At 39.1% G+C, this 17,796-nt stretch overlaps 1 protein-coding gene across 2 annotated transcripts in view; it reads right to left on the bottom strand.

Annotated features, from left to right (window-relative positions):
• The window catches only part of AGPS (alkylglycerone phosphate synthase), a 141,137-nt gene extending 124,473 nt beyond the window's left edge, over positions 1–16,664 (bottom strand). The window contains exon 1 of one of the 2 annotated variants that reach the window (XM_054562498.1): positions 16,361–16,664. In XM_054562498.1, coding sequence (XP_054418473.1) covers positions 16,361–16,614 — 254 coding nt within the window. In that variant the 5' untranslated portion in view covers positions 16,615–16,664. The remainder of the gene's footprint in view (positions 1–16,360) is intronic. The other variant, XM_054562499.1, reaches the window with a different exon arrangement.
• Between the last annotated feature and the right edge of the window lie 1,132 nt (positions 16,665–17,796).

Here is a 17,796-nt window from a genome sequence, read left to right as displayed (position 1 = left end):
TGCACAAAGTACCAGTCCAAAAGCCTTTCCTATTTCCTTGAAAAAAAAATTATGGCTCCTTCTGTATACACTGATTATAGCATTTACCACATCATATATTCTATATGTCTACATATCTCTATTGGATTGTTAATCAATTTTGTAATTTTAGAATGTAGCATGGCATCAGCAGACAGCATATCCTCACACTTTCTCTGAGTAAAGACTGGTTGGGTAATACAATGAAGAATCACTTGAAAGGAATAACATAAAGAAAGGGAGACAAGACTAAACAGGAGACAATTAAAATTTCATCTTGGTTGGTTGTCAATGTGACAAAAAACAACAGTGTCTTCAGAATCCCAACTAACAGAGAGAATATATTTGATTTGTCAACAGTCTGGATAAGGAAGAGGAAATGGAGCTTAGCAAAGCCTCATAACTGAGATGTTGGGCTTTACTGTATAAATAACGGTGGAAGTAAATAGAAATAGTGTAATACTCGAATTGAAGGCTAAAGTAATGGCCTTATACATGCATGCTAGGTTGGAGAAACCAGCAAGGCATTCAGATTAAAAAAAGCCCCATGATTGAAAATGTGAAAACAGACATTGAGTTAGAAATATTAACTTAAAATTTCCCTCAACAGCCCTTGCTGGTATAGCTCAGTGGATTGAGCACTGGCCTGCGAACCAAAAGGTTGCCAGTTCGATTTCCAGTTTAGGGTACAAACCTGGATTGCGGGCCAGGTCCCCAGTGGGGGGTGTGCAAGAGGCAACCACACATTGATGTTTCTCTTCTCCTCCCTCCCTTTCCCTCTCTAAAAATAAATAAATAAAATCTTTTTAAAAAGAAAAGAAATTCCCCCTACTAGTGGCCAAAGCTAATACAGTCCAAATAGATGAGATTATTAGGGAAGAAAATAGAAAAGACTGAAAGTTAATCTTAAGGATTTGTAAATTCAGGAAACAGAAGGAAGAAAAGTTAGCAAAGGCATGGCCAGAAAGGTAGGAAGGGTAGAAAGAAAAACAAGACAGTGCAACAGCATAGGAGTTAAAGAAAGAGGTAAGAATATCTACCAGGCACTGGGAATTGGTCAAGAAAACAACTAAGAATTTTATAATTAGATTATTTATGGCTTTTAAGAGGGCCATTCCAAAGACCGATTGATATAGGCAGAAAACAATTTCAAAAACTTACATGAAGATCCAAGCTGGAAGGAAATAAGTGGAAGCTACACTACCCTCCTCCAAGGACCAATCTGGAACTACAACTAAATTGTAGAGATATCATCCTGAATAGCCAACTGAACACTACCTGGAGAGAAGCCTTATAACCACAGACAAGTAGAAGAAACCATTTCACCAAAACAAGACTGGTAGGGAATGCAGAAGCAGCACAAGAGGGTTGGCTACGCTCTCACGGGTGGCTGCTGAAGTTCCAGAGTGACATTTCAGCAGCCACGGAGTTCCCCCTGAGAAGTGTGGGGTCCAGAGCCTAAGCTGAGCTTCTCAGCCTACAGCACCAGAGCCAGAAACATACCCAAATAACATCCAGCTGTGAAAAGCTGGAAACACAGAGAGCCTCTTAAAGGTCCAACGTACAAAATTCCATTTGCAGCCACTTATCCTGGGGGATGGCAGAGGGAAGGCAGAGTGAACTAGAAATGCTTGAGGAGATTCTGGGGTTGGTGGCTCTGGAGAGAGAGCTAAAGGAACAGCCACCAGGATCCCCATGCCGAGTCATTCCCCTTACTTCAGAAGCCATCTTTCTCAGGCATAACACTCCTCTCCAAGTGGCATCAGCCTGCAGGGAAGCAATAGCCCTGCATCAGGAATTACTCTGCCCCACCCTGTCGTGCTTACACCAGGCTGCTGATTACAGCTTGATTAGTTTAACAACTGATAGGTCAAGCAGCTGATTAGTTTAGCACCTAACATGAAATATACAAAGCAGCCAAAATGGGATGACAAAGAAACAAAGCCCAAATGAAAAAACAAGAAGATTTTCGGAAGAACTAGATGAAACCAAGGAAAACAATCTATCAGATAAAGAGTTTAGAGAACTGATTATAAGGATACTCAACAGCATGGGGGAAAAAAAGACGTTAAACCATAAAAAAAAAGTCAGAAATAAAGAATGCCATATCTGAAATAAATAATACACTGGAAGGAATAAACAGTAGGTTAGATGAAGCAGAGGATCGAATCAGTGATTTGGAAGACAAGGTAGGAAAAAAAAATTTCCCAGGTAGAGCATCTAAAAGAAAAAAGAATTTTAAAAATTGAGAAGGGCCTAAGAAACCTTTGGGACAACATGAAGCATAACAATATCTGCACAGGAACAACAAAAGAAGAAGAAAGCAAGGAATCGAGAGCCTATTTGAAGAAATAATTACTGACAACTTCCGTAATCTGGTGAAAAAAAAAACACCCAAGTCCATGAATCTCAGAGAGTCTCAAACAAGTTGAACCCAAAGAGACCTACACCAAGACACATCATAATTAAAATGACAAGGCTTAAAGACAAGGAGAGAATCCTAAAAGCCACAAGACAAAAGCAGTTAGTTACATACAAGGGAGCACCAGACACTCATCTGATTTCCCAACAGAAGCATTTCAGGTAAGAAGGGAGTGGTGTGAAATATTCAAGGTGATGAAAACCAAGAACCTACAACCAAAATTACTTTACCCAGCAAGGCTATCATTGAAAATAGAAGAAGAAATAAAGAGAAAAAAAAGCTAAAGGAGTTTGTTAAAACTGTAACAAATGTTAAAGGGCTTGCTTGGAAAAGCAGGAGGTGGAGGAGGCAGAAGAGAAGAAGACAGAAAGGAAAAAAACAGTAGTCTAACAATAAAATGGCTCTAAATATGTATCTATTAATAATCACCTTAAATGTGAATGGCTTAAATGCTCCAACCAAGAAACACAGGGTAGCTGAATGGATAAGAAAACAAGACCTATATATATGCTGCCTCCAAGAAACCCATCTCAAATCAAAAGATACACACAGAGTAAAAGTAAAGGGATAGAAAGAGATATTTCATGCAAATAGAAAGGAAAAAAAACTGAAGTAGCAGTAATTATATTCAACAAAATAGACTTTAAAACCAAAACCATAGTAAGAGACAAAAAAGGACACTACGTAATGAAAAAAGGAACAATCTGGGGTATCCAGCTTTTTGGCATCTCTGGGCCACACTGCGAGAAGAGTTGTCTTGGGCCACATATTAAATACACAAACGGTGATGAAAACTGATGAGCAAAAAAAAAAAAAAAAAGCTTTAAGTAAATTTACAATATTGTGTTGGGTCACACTCAAAGCCATCCTGGGCTACATGCAGCCCACACACTGTAGGTTGGACACCCCTGAGAGAGATGATATAACCGTAGTAAACATTTACATACCCAACATACGAGTACCAAAATATGCGAAGCAAACCTAAATGAACATAAAGGGTGACATCAACAGAAATACAATCATAGTCAGGGATTTTAAGACCCCACTGACTTCAATGGATAGATATTCCAGACAGAAAATCGACAAGGAGACAGCAGCCTTAAATGACATGCAAAATCAAATGGATTTAACTGATGTCTTCAGAGCATTTTATCCCAAAGCAGCAGAATATACGTTCTTTTCAAGTGAACATGGAATGTTTTCTAGAATAGACCACGTATTAGGACACAAGTCTCAATAAATTTAAGTGCACTGAAATCTGCCCTGGCAGGTATGGCTCAGTGGATTGAGAGCTAGCCTGTGAAGCAAAGGGTCACCGGTTCAATTCCCAGTCAGGGCACAAGCCTGGGGTGCAGGCCAGGTCCTCAATAAGGGGCATGTGAGAGGCAACCATACACTGATGTTTCTCTCCCTCTCTTTCTCCTTCCCTTCCCCTCTGTCTAAAAATAAATAAATAAAACCTTTTTTTAAAAAAGCATTAAAATCGTATCAAGCATCTTTCCTCATGGTGCTATGAAACTAGAAATCAATCACAAGAAGAGCACTGAAAAACACTCAAAAACATGGAAGCTAAATAACATGTTAGTAAACAATGAATGGGTCAACAACAAAATCAAGGAAAAAATCAAAATATACCTTGAAACAAATGAAAATGAGGACACAACAATGCAAAATCTGTGGGACACTGGGAAAGCAATCCTAAGAGGGAATTCATAGCATTATTACAGCCTTAGCACACACACACACAAGAAAAGGCTCAAATAAACAATCTAATTTCATACTTAAAGTAACTTGAAAAAGAACAACAAAAAAAGCTCAAAGTCAGACAGAAGGAAGTAATAATGATTGAAGCAGAAATAAATGAAACAAAGTCTAAAAAAAACAATACAAAAGATGGATGAATCCAAGAGCTGGATCTTTGAAAAGATAAAGATTGACAAACCTTAACTACACACACATCAAGAATAAAAGAGAAAGGACCTAAATAAATAAAATCAGAAATGAGAGAGGAGAAATAACAACAGACAACAAAGAAATACAAAGGATTATAAGAAAACATTATGAACAACTATATGCCAACAAAAAGGACAACCTGGACAAAATGGATAAACTCCTAGACATACACAATCTTCTAAAACTGAATCAGGAAGAATCAGAGAATCTGAACAGATTATACCTAATGAAATTGAAGCAGTAATCAAAAAACTCCCAACAAACAAAAGCCCTGGACCAGATGGCTTCACAGGTGAATTTTACCAAACATTACAAAAACAACTATCACCTCTATTTCTCAAACTATTTTATAAAATTCAGGAGGAGGAAAGGTTTCCAAACTCACTTTATGAGGCCAGCATTATCTTAATTCCAAAACCAGATAAAGACACTACAAAGAAAGAAAATTATAGGCCAATATCCCTGATGAACATAGATGCTAAAATCCTCAACAAAATATAAGCAAACTGAATACAGCAATGCATCAAAAACATTATACATCATTATCAAGTAGGATTTTTTCTGGGAATGCAAGGATGACACAACATTCACAAATCAATCAATTTGACTCATCACATAAACGAAATGAAGGATTAAAAACCACATGATCATATCAATAGGTGCAGAAAAAGCATTTGATAAAATGCGACACCCATTTATAATAAAAGCTCTCAGTGAAGTGGGAATAGAGGGAACTTACCTAAACATAATAAAGGCCATATATGACAAATCCACTGCCAGCATCATACTCAATGGGCAAAAACTACATGTGTTCCCTTTAAGATTGGGAACAAGACAGGGATGTCCACTTTCACCTCTCATATTCAACATATTACTGGAAGTCCTAGCCACAACAATCAGACAAGAAGAAATAAAAGGCATCCCAATTGGAAAGAAAGAAGTAAAACAGTCATTATTTGCAGATAACATGATACTGCTCATAGAAAATCCCAAACATATCACCAAGAAACTACTAGAACTGATTAATGAATCTGGCAAAGTAGCAGTATACAAAATTAAATCCAGAAATCAGTTGCTTTTTTATATGCCAATAACAAAGTAACAGAAAGGGAAATTAAGAAAACAGTCCCATTCACAATTGCTCCCAAAAGAATACGGTGTCAACGAATAAACCTAACCAAGGATGTAAAAGACTTGTACTTGGAAAATTATAAGAAACTGAAAAAGACACAAGTAAGTGGAAGCGCATACCATGTTCATGAATACAAAGAATTAACATCATTAAAATATCCATACTACCCAAAGCAATCTATAGATTCAATGCAATTCCTATCAGGAGTCCAAGGATGTATTTCACAGAACTAGAACAAATGTTTCAAAAATTTATATGGAACCACAATAGGCCCTACATAGCAACACTGATCCTGAGAAAGAAGAACAAAGTTGGAGGAATCATGCTGCCTAATATCAAACTAGACTACAAGGCCGTAGTAATCAAAATAGCATGGTACTGATATAAAAACAGACACACAGATCAATGGACCAGAACAGAGAGCCCAGAAATCAACCCACACCTTTAGAGTCAATTAATATTTGACAGAGGAAGCAAGCACATATAGTCGGCTAAAGATGGTTTATTCAATAAAATGATGTTGGGAAAATTGGACAGATCTGTGCAGAAAAATGAAACTAGACCACCTTCTTACGCAACACACACACACACACACACAAATTCAAAATAGACAAAAGACTTAAATGTTAGACCCAAAACCATAAAAATGATAGATGAAAACATAGGCAGCAAAATCTCAGGCGTTGCTCACAGAAATTTTTTTATCAGATATATCTCCCCAGGTAAGGGAACGAAAGAAGAAATAAATGGGACTACATCAAACTAAAAAGTTTTTGCACACCAAAGGAAATCAATAAAACAAAAAGACAACCCACTGAATGGGGAACATATTCACCAATACATCTGATAAGGGGTTAGTACCCAAAATTTATAAAGAACTTACAAAACTTAACACCAAAGAAAACAAAAAAACAATTAAAAGATGGGTAAAGGACCTGAACTGACACTTCTACAAAAAGGACATACAGATAGCAAAGAGACATATGAAAAGATGTTCAACATCAGTAATCATCAGAGAAATGCAAATTAAAAGCACAATAAGATATCATCTCATACCTGTCAGAATGGCTATCATCAATAAATCGACAAACAACAAGTGCTGGTGAGAATGTGGGAAAAGGGGACCCTTTTGCATTGTTGGTGGGAATGCCGATTGGTGCAGCCACTGTACAAAGCAGTATGGATACCTCAAAATATTAAAAGTGGGTCTGCCTTTTGACCCAGTGATTCCACTTCTGGGAATATATCCTAAGGAACGCAAAACACTAATTCAAAAGAACCTAAGTACTCCTATGCTCTTTGCAGCATTATTTACAATTGCCAACATATAGAAACAGCCCAAATGTCCACCGGTACATGAGTGGATAAAACAACTATGGGACATTTACACAATGAAATACTACTCGGCCTTAACAAAGAAGAAAATTTTACATCTTGCAACAGTATAGACAGACCTGGAGAACATTATGATAAGTGAAACAAGCCAGTCAGAGAAAGACAAATACCATATGATTTCACTCATATGTGGAATCTAATAAATAAACTGAACTAACAAGGAAAATGAGGACAGATTCATAGATGGAGAGAAAGACAGTAAAGGCAGGGGGCAGGGGTGGGCTGTGAAGGGACTGGGCAAAAAGAAAAAAGGACTCATGGACATGGACGACAGTGCAGTTATTGCCTGGGGGAGGCAGGTATAAAGGGACGAACTGGTAATGGAAAAAAAAAATGCAACCAAGATTAAATTTTTACATGTACATGCTTTTAAGAAGCAGGAAAAGTCAGTAAAGAAAAAAAAGACTGATGACTCTAGAGGAAAATATATAGGATAATTTATGGAGCAAGATTCTGGAGAAGGAATCATCAAAAAAGATGAGCAGATGATCTGGCTGTGACATCTTTCAGTGAATGATAGCCAGAGTTAGTTCAGCTCATTTAGTTGCCTGGGCAATTTTTGTACTAAGATCACCACCACTTCTTTCCAGGCAACCACTGATTACAGCAACGTAGACATGTGGCCCAGCTATCCAGAACAAAGGGGCTCAATAATTCTCTGCTACTAGCTGAACATCCTGGAGGAGGGGGGTGGCTGTATTTGACTATTTGGACAGAAGAGCAGGAAAAGCTGGCCTGTTTAGGGAAACACGTATCAGATACTAGGAAGAAGTGATGCTAGCAAGAAACCTAGCAGCTTTCTGGTTCTTAGTTCTAATTCCATCTGGAAGCCAAGCTCCTGAAGGCAGGCCCTTAGGTTCTTTGGTGCTCTGTACTCTTATACTAAATTCTTTTCTGCTTTAACTTAGTTCAAATTAATTAATATTTGTAACCGAGAGTCCTAATTAGCGTGCATACTAAAAAACAAGACGTCCTTTTTAAAATGGTTACCACTTGTATAAAATCTGAAGGCAAGCATAGCAAACTAGAATGTCCTTCCTGAAAATAACTGGCAACAAGTTAAGAATTAGGAGATAAAACAAAAATCAGACTAGCAGTCTCATAGTTATGTTGTGAAGGTACAAATACTTTGTGAAGATAAAGCTAACAAAATACTATTTGGAAGTCAAGCCCAATATACAACAACAAAAATAAAATATTTTACTTTGAAAAGAGACTTTTTAAATTTTATTTCAAAAAGAGAATACCACTTTGTGAAAACACCAAGACACTTGATAGAAATGTCCAATAATAAAAAATGTGAAAATGAAGATTGAAAAGTTAGGAATATTAACTTAAGTAGTGAAAGCTAATATTGGAGATTTTACTTCCAAAATGAAGCTACTGATTTTCTTTAAAATTTATCAAAAATGAGATGGACTAGCCGTGGCTAGGTAGGTCAGTTGGCTGGAGAGGCACTGGATGTGCCAAGGTTTTGATCCCTGGTTGATCGCATGCTGGGGGTGGGGGAAGCCGATGAATGCACGGATGGGTGGAACAGCAGATCAATGTTTCTCTCTCCCCCGCTTCCTCTATAATCAAAAATTAAATAAATCAATAAATTTTTTAAAATGAGATGGACTTACATTGGATGAAGAAGAGGAAGGTTAATGGATATGTGATAAGCAAGCATAATAAAATGTTAATGGTAGAATTTAGGTGGTTGGTATATAAGTGTTTATTATAATATTCAGTTGTGCAATATGTTTAAATTTTTTTCAAAACAGTATGTTAGGGGAAAAGAAAATTGCTGACACTATAATCCTTAAAGTACACCACCTCATGTAGACGGATCTGCCCAAACAGGAAGTATGAGCCACCAAAATATAAATGTGGAGTGCACATTTTGTACTGATAACAGTAAGTGGTTTAAATTGGCACATCTAAACCAGTTGCCTCAGCTCTCCTTCTCATCACCTGAGGCCCAGGCAGCATTAAACACTGTTTCCTAGCCTCCCTGTGGTCATGTTTTGGTTTCCCCTTAACACCTCAAAGCATCTAATTTCCTTTTATCTGAATTTCTAGAAATCTACTTTCTTAAATTATAAGATATGAATCTGCTCAAACACTATGGCAATCTTTTTCCTAGGATTTCAATCATTTCCAACTGTTTATTCTTGGTCAAAATTAAGTCCAAACAAATAGCTGTCCTATATTTCTATCTGTGTCCACTAAGATAAATGAAGGCTGTATTACGGTGCCCTCTGGCTCATTAAAACTCTTTTTAAAATGTGTCTTAAGGAAATTTTTAAGGATTTAATTTAAAAATGTTATAACAATTTTTGTAATAGAAAAACTGGAAACAAATATAATATAGTTCTCATTAAATTTTTACTACCTACATAAAATACTTGCTTATTCACTGAAGACGGTAACACATTAATATTTCTTGACATGGCAAGTAACACACAAGATAGTGAGTGAAAAATGGTTAAAAGACATCACTGCGGCATGACTTAGTACACACACCTCATATCTGAAAAACGCCAAGATGCTGGCAGGGGTGTCCAACCTGCCGCCCCCAGGCGGCATGCAGCCCAGGATTGCTATGAATGGGCCCAACTCAAAAATTACAAATTTACTTAAAACATTATGAGATTGTGTGTGTGTGATTACATGTTGCAATGTATTTAATGTGTAGCCCAAGACAACTCTTCTTCCAGTGTGGCACAGAGGCCAAAAGGTTGGAACACCTGCATAGTGGATGGATATCTCTTAAATAGCCTGGATATTTGTCTTCGTTTTATCTATTTTTTTTCCTGCAACAAAAATGTGTAACATTTCATAATAAATTATTTATCCTTCTATTTTTTTTATAATTGTAAAATAACTGCCAGATATTCTGCTGCCACATAATAAAACTTCTGAAAGCTATCCAGACAGCTGAAGGCTCCCATCATTACGGTAGCCAACTTCCATACCAGTTTCATACTTTATTGTACAGTCCATATTCTCCTGCCCTAATTCTTCTGATTCTATTTTCATCCAAATGCTTTTACCCTCAGATTTAAGAATTTCTAAATAACATCTTGACACAGAATGCTACCCTCCCAACCCTGGTAACCTACGTTTTTTGGAGATGAAGTTGCCCTTCCATTGCTGTGCCAGTCACCATTCCCCTCCCCTACCTGTTACAGCACCCAGCACCTAGCACCTTGCAGCAACAGAAGACACATCAGTCTTCTTTGGTAGACCTGTAGATCCCAGAAGGTAAAAGTTAATGAGCTAATCCCCCTAGTGTCTAGCACATGGAAAACTCGGAATAAGTTGCCAACAAACTTGGGTAAATGAAGTTTCAAACAGGTGAGGCAACGGCAAGAGTGCATCTAACTGTTTTAAATGAATTAAGGGCTCCAGGCCTAGATATTACATGGCATGATACTTAACAGTATGATTTTAGAGTTACTATTAATAATATGAGAAACCATGGGGAAGAGGTAACAGACAATAACAAATGCCTCCTTCCACAGTTCTTAAAAAAAAAAAAAAAAAAAATCCCAAAAACAATAGACTCTGAGGCCTGGTGCCAAACAAGTAAAGCTCTTCCAGAGAACAGCACAAGGAAAGGTGTGAAGCTTAGAAAATGCGATTTGAATAAGAAACCATGCCTAAAATAGAAGAGACAGGTAAATTAGAAGCTGAGGTTTAAGAGGTACAGATTTTAAACAGTGGCTGCTGTGGGTAGGGTGTGATATGAACTGACTCCAGCCTCCAGCTACATTACTTGTTACTCCCCTTGTTACCCTCCTAATAAGCCACGTGTGTGGCCACCCTTAGGGTGCTTTCACCGACTATTCTTCTGCCCAAATCACTCGTTAAACTAGACAGCACACATAACTACATTTTCTCATCTCATTCAATTATCTGCTCAAATGTCATGTTCTACGTTGAGTTTCTATTTGAAATGTGAACCCAATCTCCTTACCCTGCTCCACTTTGTTTTTAAACTGAAATATTAATTATTTATTATGTTTGGTTAATTATTTCACCCATTAGAATGTAAGCTCCATGAGTGAAGAGACCTTTCTCATTTTGTTCACTGATGTAACCCAAACACCGGGAACACAGCTGATAAATTCTTGTTGAATGCACAACATGGGTGTGAGGAAGATTACGAAGAAAAAATAAATAGGACTTGGTGATACCAGTATAGTATCAAGGAAAAAGCTCTAGATTTAAGATAAAAGATCTGGACTCAAATCTAAGCTCTACCACTTACTATCTAAAGAGTAACTCTTTTCTGGAAAGTGTCTACAAAGATCAGTTAATGAGTTGTAAAATGGGTGGTTGAGATCAGATGAGATAAACAAGAGCAGGAAGGTGACTAAGAATTACTAATCTGAATAATTCATAAGACAGTTCAAAGACTAACAGAAAGGAATGAAAAGTTCTGGGGTAAGGGCTGAAAGATATGACCATAGAAATGGTACTAAGAGAAGTAAGAAACCCAGAAAAGTAACTTCATTTGGAAACAAAAATGGGTGGATAATGAGTTACGTTTCAATCTACAGCTGTGCTGTCCAACATGGTATCACTAGCCACATAAGCCTATTTAAATTTTAATTAATTAAAATTAAATAAAATTTAAAATTCAGCTCCTCTGTCACATTAGCCATATTTCAAGTGCTTAATGGCCACATGTGTTTAGTGCCTACCATACAGACCACTTCCATCACCACAGAACATTCTAGTGGATACCTCTGATTTATAAAATTTGGGGCGACAGAATAGAATTCTAGTGGGTGTCATTTTAATATCCCTGATGCTGGATTCCTATAAAGCTTAAACATCTTTAAAAGAAAGTCAAAACCAATCACATTATCAATCTGAGTGAGAGTTGCAAACTGAATATAACAAATTAAATAATTCATATTATTTGTTTACAAGCACCTGTGATGCATGAACATTCCCCACTTGATGGCATAAAGTTGCAACATGGCAACTATAAATAGAATCTGGAGAGTCCCAGTGAAGTTGCTGGCAAGAATTTGGTCACCATTATGGCCAAAACCTCTGGTAAATTCAGATATGCTGACAAGGCCAAATATTACACACAGTACAGAAGTTTTCTTAGTGAGTGACAAGACAACACCTAGAGCTCCTAATCTCACCAAAGAGGCCAAACTCCCTTGCCAAAAGAAATAAGCAGTTACCTAGAATGGAAACAGCCTTCTTTAATGGGTAAGCATATTTCAACCAGAGAAAGGTCCAGAATAAAATATAAAAAGGCTTAAGAAAAAAGAATCAAAGCCAAATGTCAATTTTTGTTTTAAAAAGCTAAATAAAAATGTATCTTTTATATATTTCAAAATTTAAGAGAATATAGTCTGAAGGAATGACTGACTTGTAACAAATTTAAAATGCATAACTGGGTAATAACTCAAGACATGATTTTAAGCTGAAATCCTGGAAGTTCAGAAATAACATTTGAACATTGTATACTTTAAGGTCACTGTTTAAGGTCACAAATTCAATGGATGCCAACGGGTATTTTTTTTCTCTTTTTCGTAACATGACAATAGCTTTTTAAGTAACTAACAAAATCTAAAACCAAGGCATAAAAATGTCATATACTTAACTGACATTTACTGTAATTTTTAAGAATCTAAAACTGCAGTCGGAAGCAAGATCAAAAAGGAACTGCTTATTGAGTAATACGCACTTAAGGAAAAACAGAGGGTCCAAAAGCAAACCATCCCCTCAAAACTCGGCACAGCCACTTCATGATAAGGAGAATGTGTGTTCCTGGACAGAAATAATGAGAACCAACTCAAAGGAAACCATGTTACAAGTGCAACAGGGTTTAGCCAATCAGCCCTCTTAAGTGTCCACATTCTTCAGGACTCTCTAATCTCTTTTCTGTTTTCACCATCTCCAACTGCCACCCCTCCCCCACTCTACCTTTGGTCACATAATTTTAAGTATCACTTAATGCACTAACTTCCAAAACCCAAATCTATCCTTTCCCTCTCTATTTTCATTGCCATCATCCTGGATTAATCCTTCATTACCGTTCATTTGTTCTGCTACAACGGCCTACCCTAACTCATCTCACCATGTTCATCCTCATCCTTCTCCAATCAACTGTTAACACTCAACTGGAGTGGTTTCTCTCAAACCTAAACCCAATCTGACCATGTTCCTTTCCAGCTCAATTCTTTCAAGGGTTCTCCATCATGTACTCCCTTCAGCTACTTCATTTTCCCCCATTATATTTAACATTATCTGACAAATATAACTATATGACTTGTTCATTCACTCACTATCTGCACTCCAACTGGAATGTAAGTCCATTAAGGGCAGACTTTGTTCACTGCTCTATGTGGCCTAGGAAGCACTCAAACATGCATGCGTAAATGAGTGAGTGAATGAATGAATGATGACCTACAGGCCAGAGGCCTCCATGACCTGCAAGGGCCCTCCTCTTTTCACTTTACTCCCACCTCTACCTACGCTGAACTGCTTAGTTACCTAAATACAACATGCACTTTCATGCCCCACTGCTTTGCCATATGCTATTTATTTTCTTTGCCTCATCATCCATTACCCTGCCACACTATCACCCATATTTTAAAATCATGTCCAGAAAGCTTACCCTGACCCCCTAGACAGGGTATACCACTTTCTTTCCTTTGTGCTACACCTGTACCTGTATCTACGGTGGCTGGGCTCAACCTGTACTGGAATGTCTATCTCCCTTGCTAGATTCTGAATTCTTTGAGGTCGAGGTCTTTTATTCACCTCTTCCAGTGCCTAGAACAATACTTGTCATGAAGCAGCTACTTTATAAATGTTGAGTAAATTAACATATGCATGACTATTGTGTAAGAGGAATGAAAACATGCAGTTTCCAGAAGTCACTCTTCGAATTCCATGATGATAAACCAGCCATGAGATAAAAGAATTGTGACCAATAACACCATCCAAGGTAATAAAAGAGGAGTTATTCGAAGAACCAAACACATCACCAAACAATTCCAAAATAACTGACATACAGTCACATTCACCCTTTATTTGACATACAAGCTGGCTCCTCCTTGCTCCATCACTTGCCTTCCTTAAAAGGAAGATCTGGGTTCCACATGAATAATATATTAAGTAGATCACTCTCTGAGGAAACTTTTGTGTTCCCTCATATTTTAATTCCAACTTCAAAACAGTTTTATAAAACTAGATTTTAAAAATTAACTACACCTAACCCTGAACCAGAGACCAGACACCGCTTTTGACCCTTGGCAATCTATGCCATCCATGGGTTACAACTATACCTTCAAACAATGGCAAAGCCACACAGGGGACCCCAGACTAATCACCTTCACCCATGGAGGCCTCATCCATTATCCCAAAGTGCCTTGCAAGACTAACTATTTTTCTCCAAATACTGTAGACCAAGGCTCCTAAATCCAACCATAAGGAATACACCTGGCCTATCTACTTAGTTCTAAGAGTGTAAACCTGCATGTAAATACACAATCACACATGGTTGCATATAAATGAACAGACATAAATGTACATGAAGTCATTTAGAACACTTAAGTTTTAAACCTTATGATGACAAATATAATAACAAGTGAAGCCAGAGGCCAAGACATGATCCTTGATTCCTCCATCCTCCATCATTCAGTAACCAAGTTACGGAAAAATTTACCTCCTATTATTTTTTTCAAATAGGTTGCCTATTCCCAATCGTAGCATTTCTCATTGGGATAACAGTCTTCTAATTAGTCTCCCTGTCTTTGGCCTCAATGAAAACTGCATCCACCATTTGTTGAGGGGTTATATAGTCAGCATTGCACTAAGCACTTAATCACTTAAAATTTTTCAATTCTCACAGCAACAATGCCAAGCAGGAATTACAGTCCTCATTTTCACAGATGGGGGAACAGAAAGAAGCTCTGAAAGGTTAAGTGACTTGCCTAAGTCATGCAGCTGGATTGTGCAGTGAAAATTCAAACCCTTGTGCTTAACCTTCTTCAGTTCATTCCCCAATGTGACCTTTCTAAAAGGTAAATGTAATGTTATATATCACATAAAATCCTGCAAACAAGACCAGTCTCTCCAGCCCTCATTACCTGTCATTCTCATCCTTTTCTGTCACATTTTACTCCTAGCAGTTCCCTAACTAGTCTTACTGCTTTATCCGTGAATGCACTTTTTCTGCAAGAACACTTTCCTCCTTTGGCTGGCAGCTTCCAACACAAATGTCAAGATTTACTTAGACAATCTGTATTCTGAAAAGCCTCTGCCCTAACAAATACACACCCAAAACAGGGTTAAGTGACCACTTGTTATGGTTACCAGCTAATTTATTATCACATTGTATAACTTTATTTTACTAAAGCTATTAGTTCCTTAAGAGGAAACACTGCATTTTTAAATCTCTGTATTACTAATACCATGAGTATGTAGTAGAGGGAAAACTCAATGAATGCTGAATTAGTCACTTCATGAGAAGCAGTACAGGTTCAGAAGCAGTACAGAAGCAGAACTTGACCCTACAGTTAATATGATGTGCTTCTGAATTCTAACCTGCTGCACACAGTGTACCTGCCAAGACTGCAGCAGCCTTGTAAATCTTTTTAATTTCTTCATCTGTAAAATGGGAGAGAATTGCACCTACCTCATTGGAGAGAGGAGTAAAAGAAATAATAGACTTAGCACAATCTCCCACACATTGAAAGCATTAAACATTAGCACCATTCTTTTCACTCTCAAAGTTTAGCCACACTGACAAAGCCACATCTCAGAAAACAGCTTCTCCTAGCAGCTTCCATCAGAGGTTAAGATTTCTCCAAAAAGTCGGAAGTCAAGATCTTTCAGCTTCTGTTTACACAGGAGCTCGGTCGCTACCACCACACCCTAAAATCACTAACTAGTATCTCAAGTTTATTGCTTCTTTCCCACCTCTCGGCTCCTTCCCTCAAAGTCGAATGCCCTGCCCCTAAGAAACCAGTCACTGTCTTCTTCCACTTCTCCTTTGCGGGAGTTAGAAGAGAGAGATCCATCATCTAGTACAAACTTAAATCTCCTTGAAAGATCAAAGGAGAACCCCTTCTATCCATTCCAAGATCTTGGACCCCAGCGTATTGATTCAAGATAAGAGAATGAATTCCTGGCATTAAAAAGCCAAGAAAAAAGTGTCCCCTTAAAGGTTTCCCCAAAAAGAGTTCTTCAGGTCTGTTACTCAGAAACAGTGACCCAAATCCACCATCCCATTCCGCCCCCTTCCTGACAAGAGTCCAGGATCTCATCCACTCCCTCTTGAAAGAAATGGATGGTACCTTCAGGGACCGGGATGCCTTCTGCCCACCCGTCACCTCCCTTATCACCTCGCCTGTTATCTCCCGCAGGGCGCGGCCTGGTACCTCCCTGGCAGCTCGCTCCACCGTGCCGCTACTCACCGCTTCTTGGGGATGGTGCCCGACTCCTGCGCGGCGGGAGTGGCCGTGGGCGCCGCCGTAGCAGGAGACGCGGCTCTCCGGGCTTTGCACTCATTGGTACTCAGACCCTTCTGGGGCCGGCCCAGCAGATGGCCCGAGAGAACCCGCAACCTCCGCCCCGCACGGTCCCGGTCGGGGTCCCGATCCAGGTCCGCTGCAGCGCCGGAGCCTGCGTTCGCGCCCGTCTCACCGGCTGCAGCCGCCGCCTCCGCCATGGCTTCCGCCTTGTGCAGCCGTCCGGGACCGCTGGGCGCGGGTGAAAGGTCACTCAGAACGGCGCCCGGCGCGACCATTCGCTGCGGCGTATCCCGGCAGCCACCGCGGCGACTGGGCGGCGGGAGCCTTGCGCCTGGAGCTTTTACAGCCTCAGCTTCCGCCCACCCCGCGAGCCCGCCTCTGCTGTCACGCCTCCGACTGTGTGCACCTGCCAAGCAGGTGAGTTTGAACTGCCCCGCTACTGGCCCAGCTCCTGCTGGGCTGGACCAGGACCCAAACCACAAATGTCCCAACTTGTCCTCGTACCACCTTAGGACGTGTCATCAGTGTGGCTTGGGCCTCTGAAAGTAGCCTTGCTGCAAAAGGCGTGCCGGTACTGTTAGACCTGGCAGAACTAGCTGCATCATTTACCTGAATAAGCTCATACTGCCTCACTTCTGCCCCCGGTCCCTGCAGAGGCACTAAAGTAACTCGAAACTGACTCATTGCCTATAACCATTATAGCTATCGTTTTCGAATTGCCTACTTCTTGCCTCCCACTGTGCTGGAGGCCAGATCTCAAGTAGATAATAGGTATTTTACCTACTTGATGAAAAAACTGAATCACAGAGACACTAACTCGCCCAAGGTTAGTCATGTAGTTAAGTGCTAAAGCTGAGTTGCAATCTAGGTTCTCTCCATTCTTGCCAAGCAGTATTTTAAGTTTCCGATCAATTCACCCAACACCGTCCCTAAGACTTCATGCTTATCTACAAATTGACTTGATTTCTGGAGAATGGTACTTGGTGAAATTAGGAAGATCTCATAGGAGAGTGCTCCATAACCATTTTCAGCAGTGGTTTAGATTGCAGAGTTAACCATCAGATATCAAGTTCCCTTTTGCATAACTCACAACTCAAAGATGTCTGGGGAATAGTAAGGGAAAGTGTTGCCCTAAGGATTCCAAGCCCAATGAAGTGTCCTCCTTTCTGAATAACCACCTTCTTTCTAACACTAGAGCTTGTGAAAAAGTTTAGTTATATGACTACTACAAAGAACTCCTAAGGACTGGGAAAAAATCAGGCAATAGGAGGGCTCGATTTGTAAGCCAGATCTTCAGATCTTAAGAGATAGTTAAGCATTAAATATCTGGTCTAGCTTTAGAATCAATGAGGCCGACTCCTGAATAGCTGCTGCTTCTA

Source organism: Pteronotus mesoamericanus, unplaced genomic scaffold (assembly GCF_021234165.1).
Source record: "Pteronotus mesoamericanus isolate MK-2021 breed Mesoamerican mustached bat unplaced genomic scaffold, CSHL_Meso_final scaffold_651, whole genome shotgun sequence".
NCBI lineage: Eukaryota > Metazoa > Chordata > Mammalia > Chiroptera > Mormoopidae > Pteronotus > Pteronotus mesoamericanus.
Note: the sequence above shows the minus strand (reverse complement) of the source record. Positions and strands in the feature narration are given on the sequence as shown.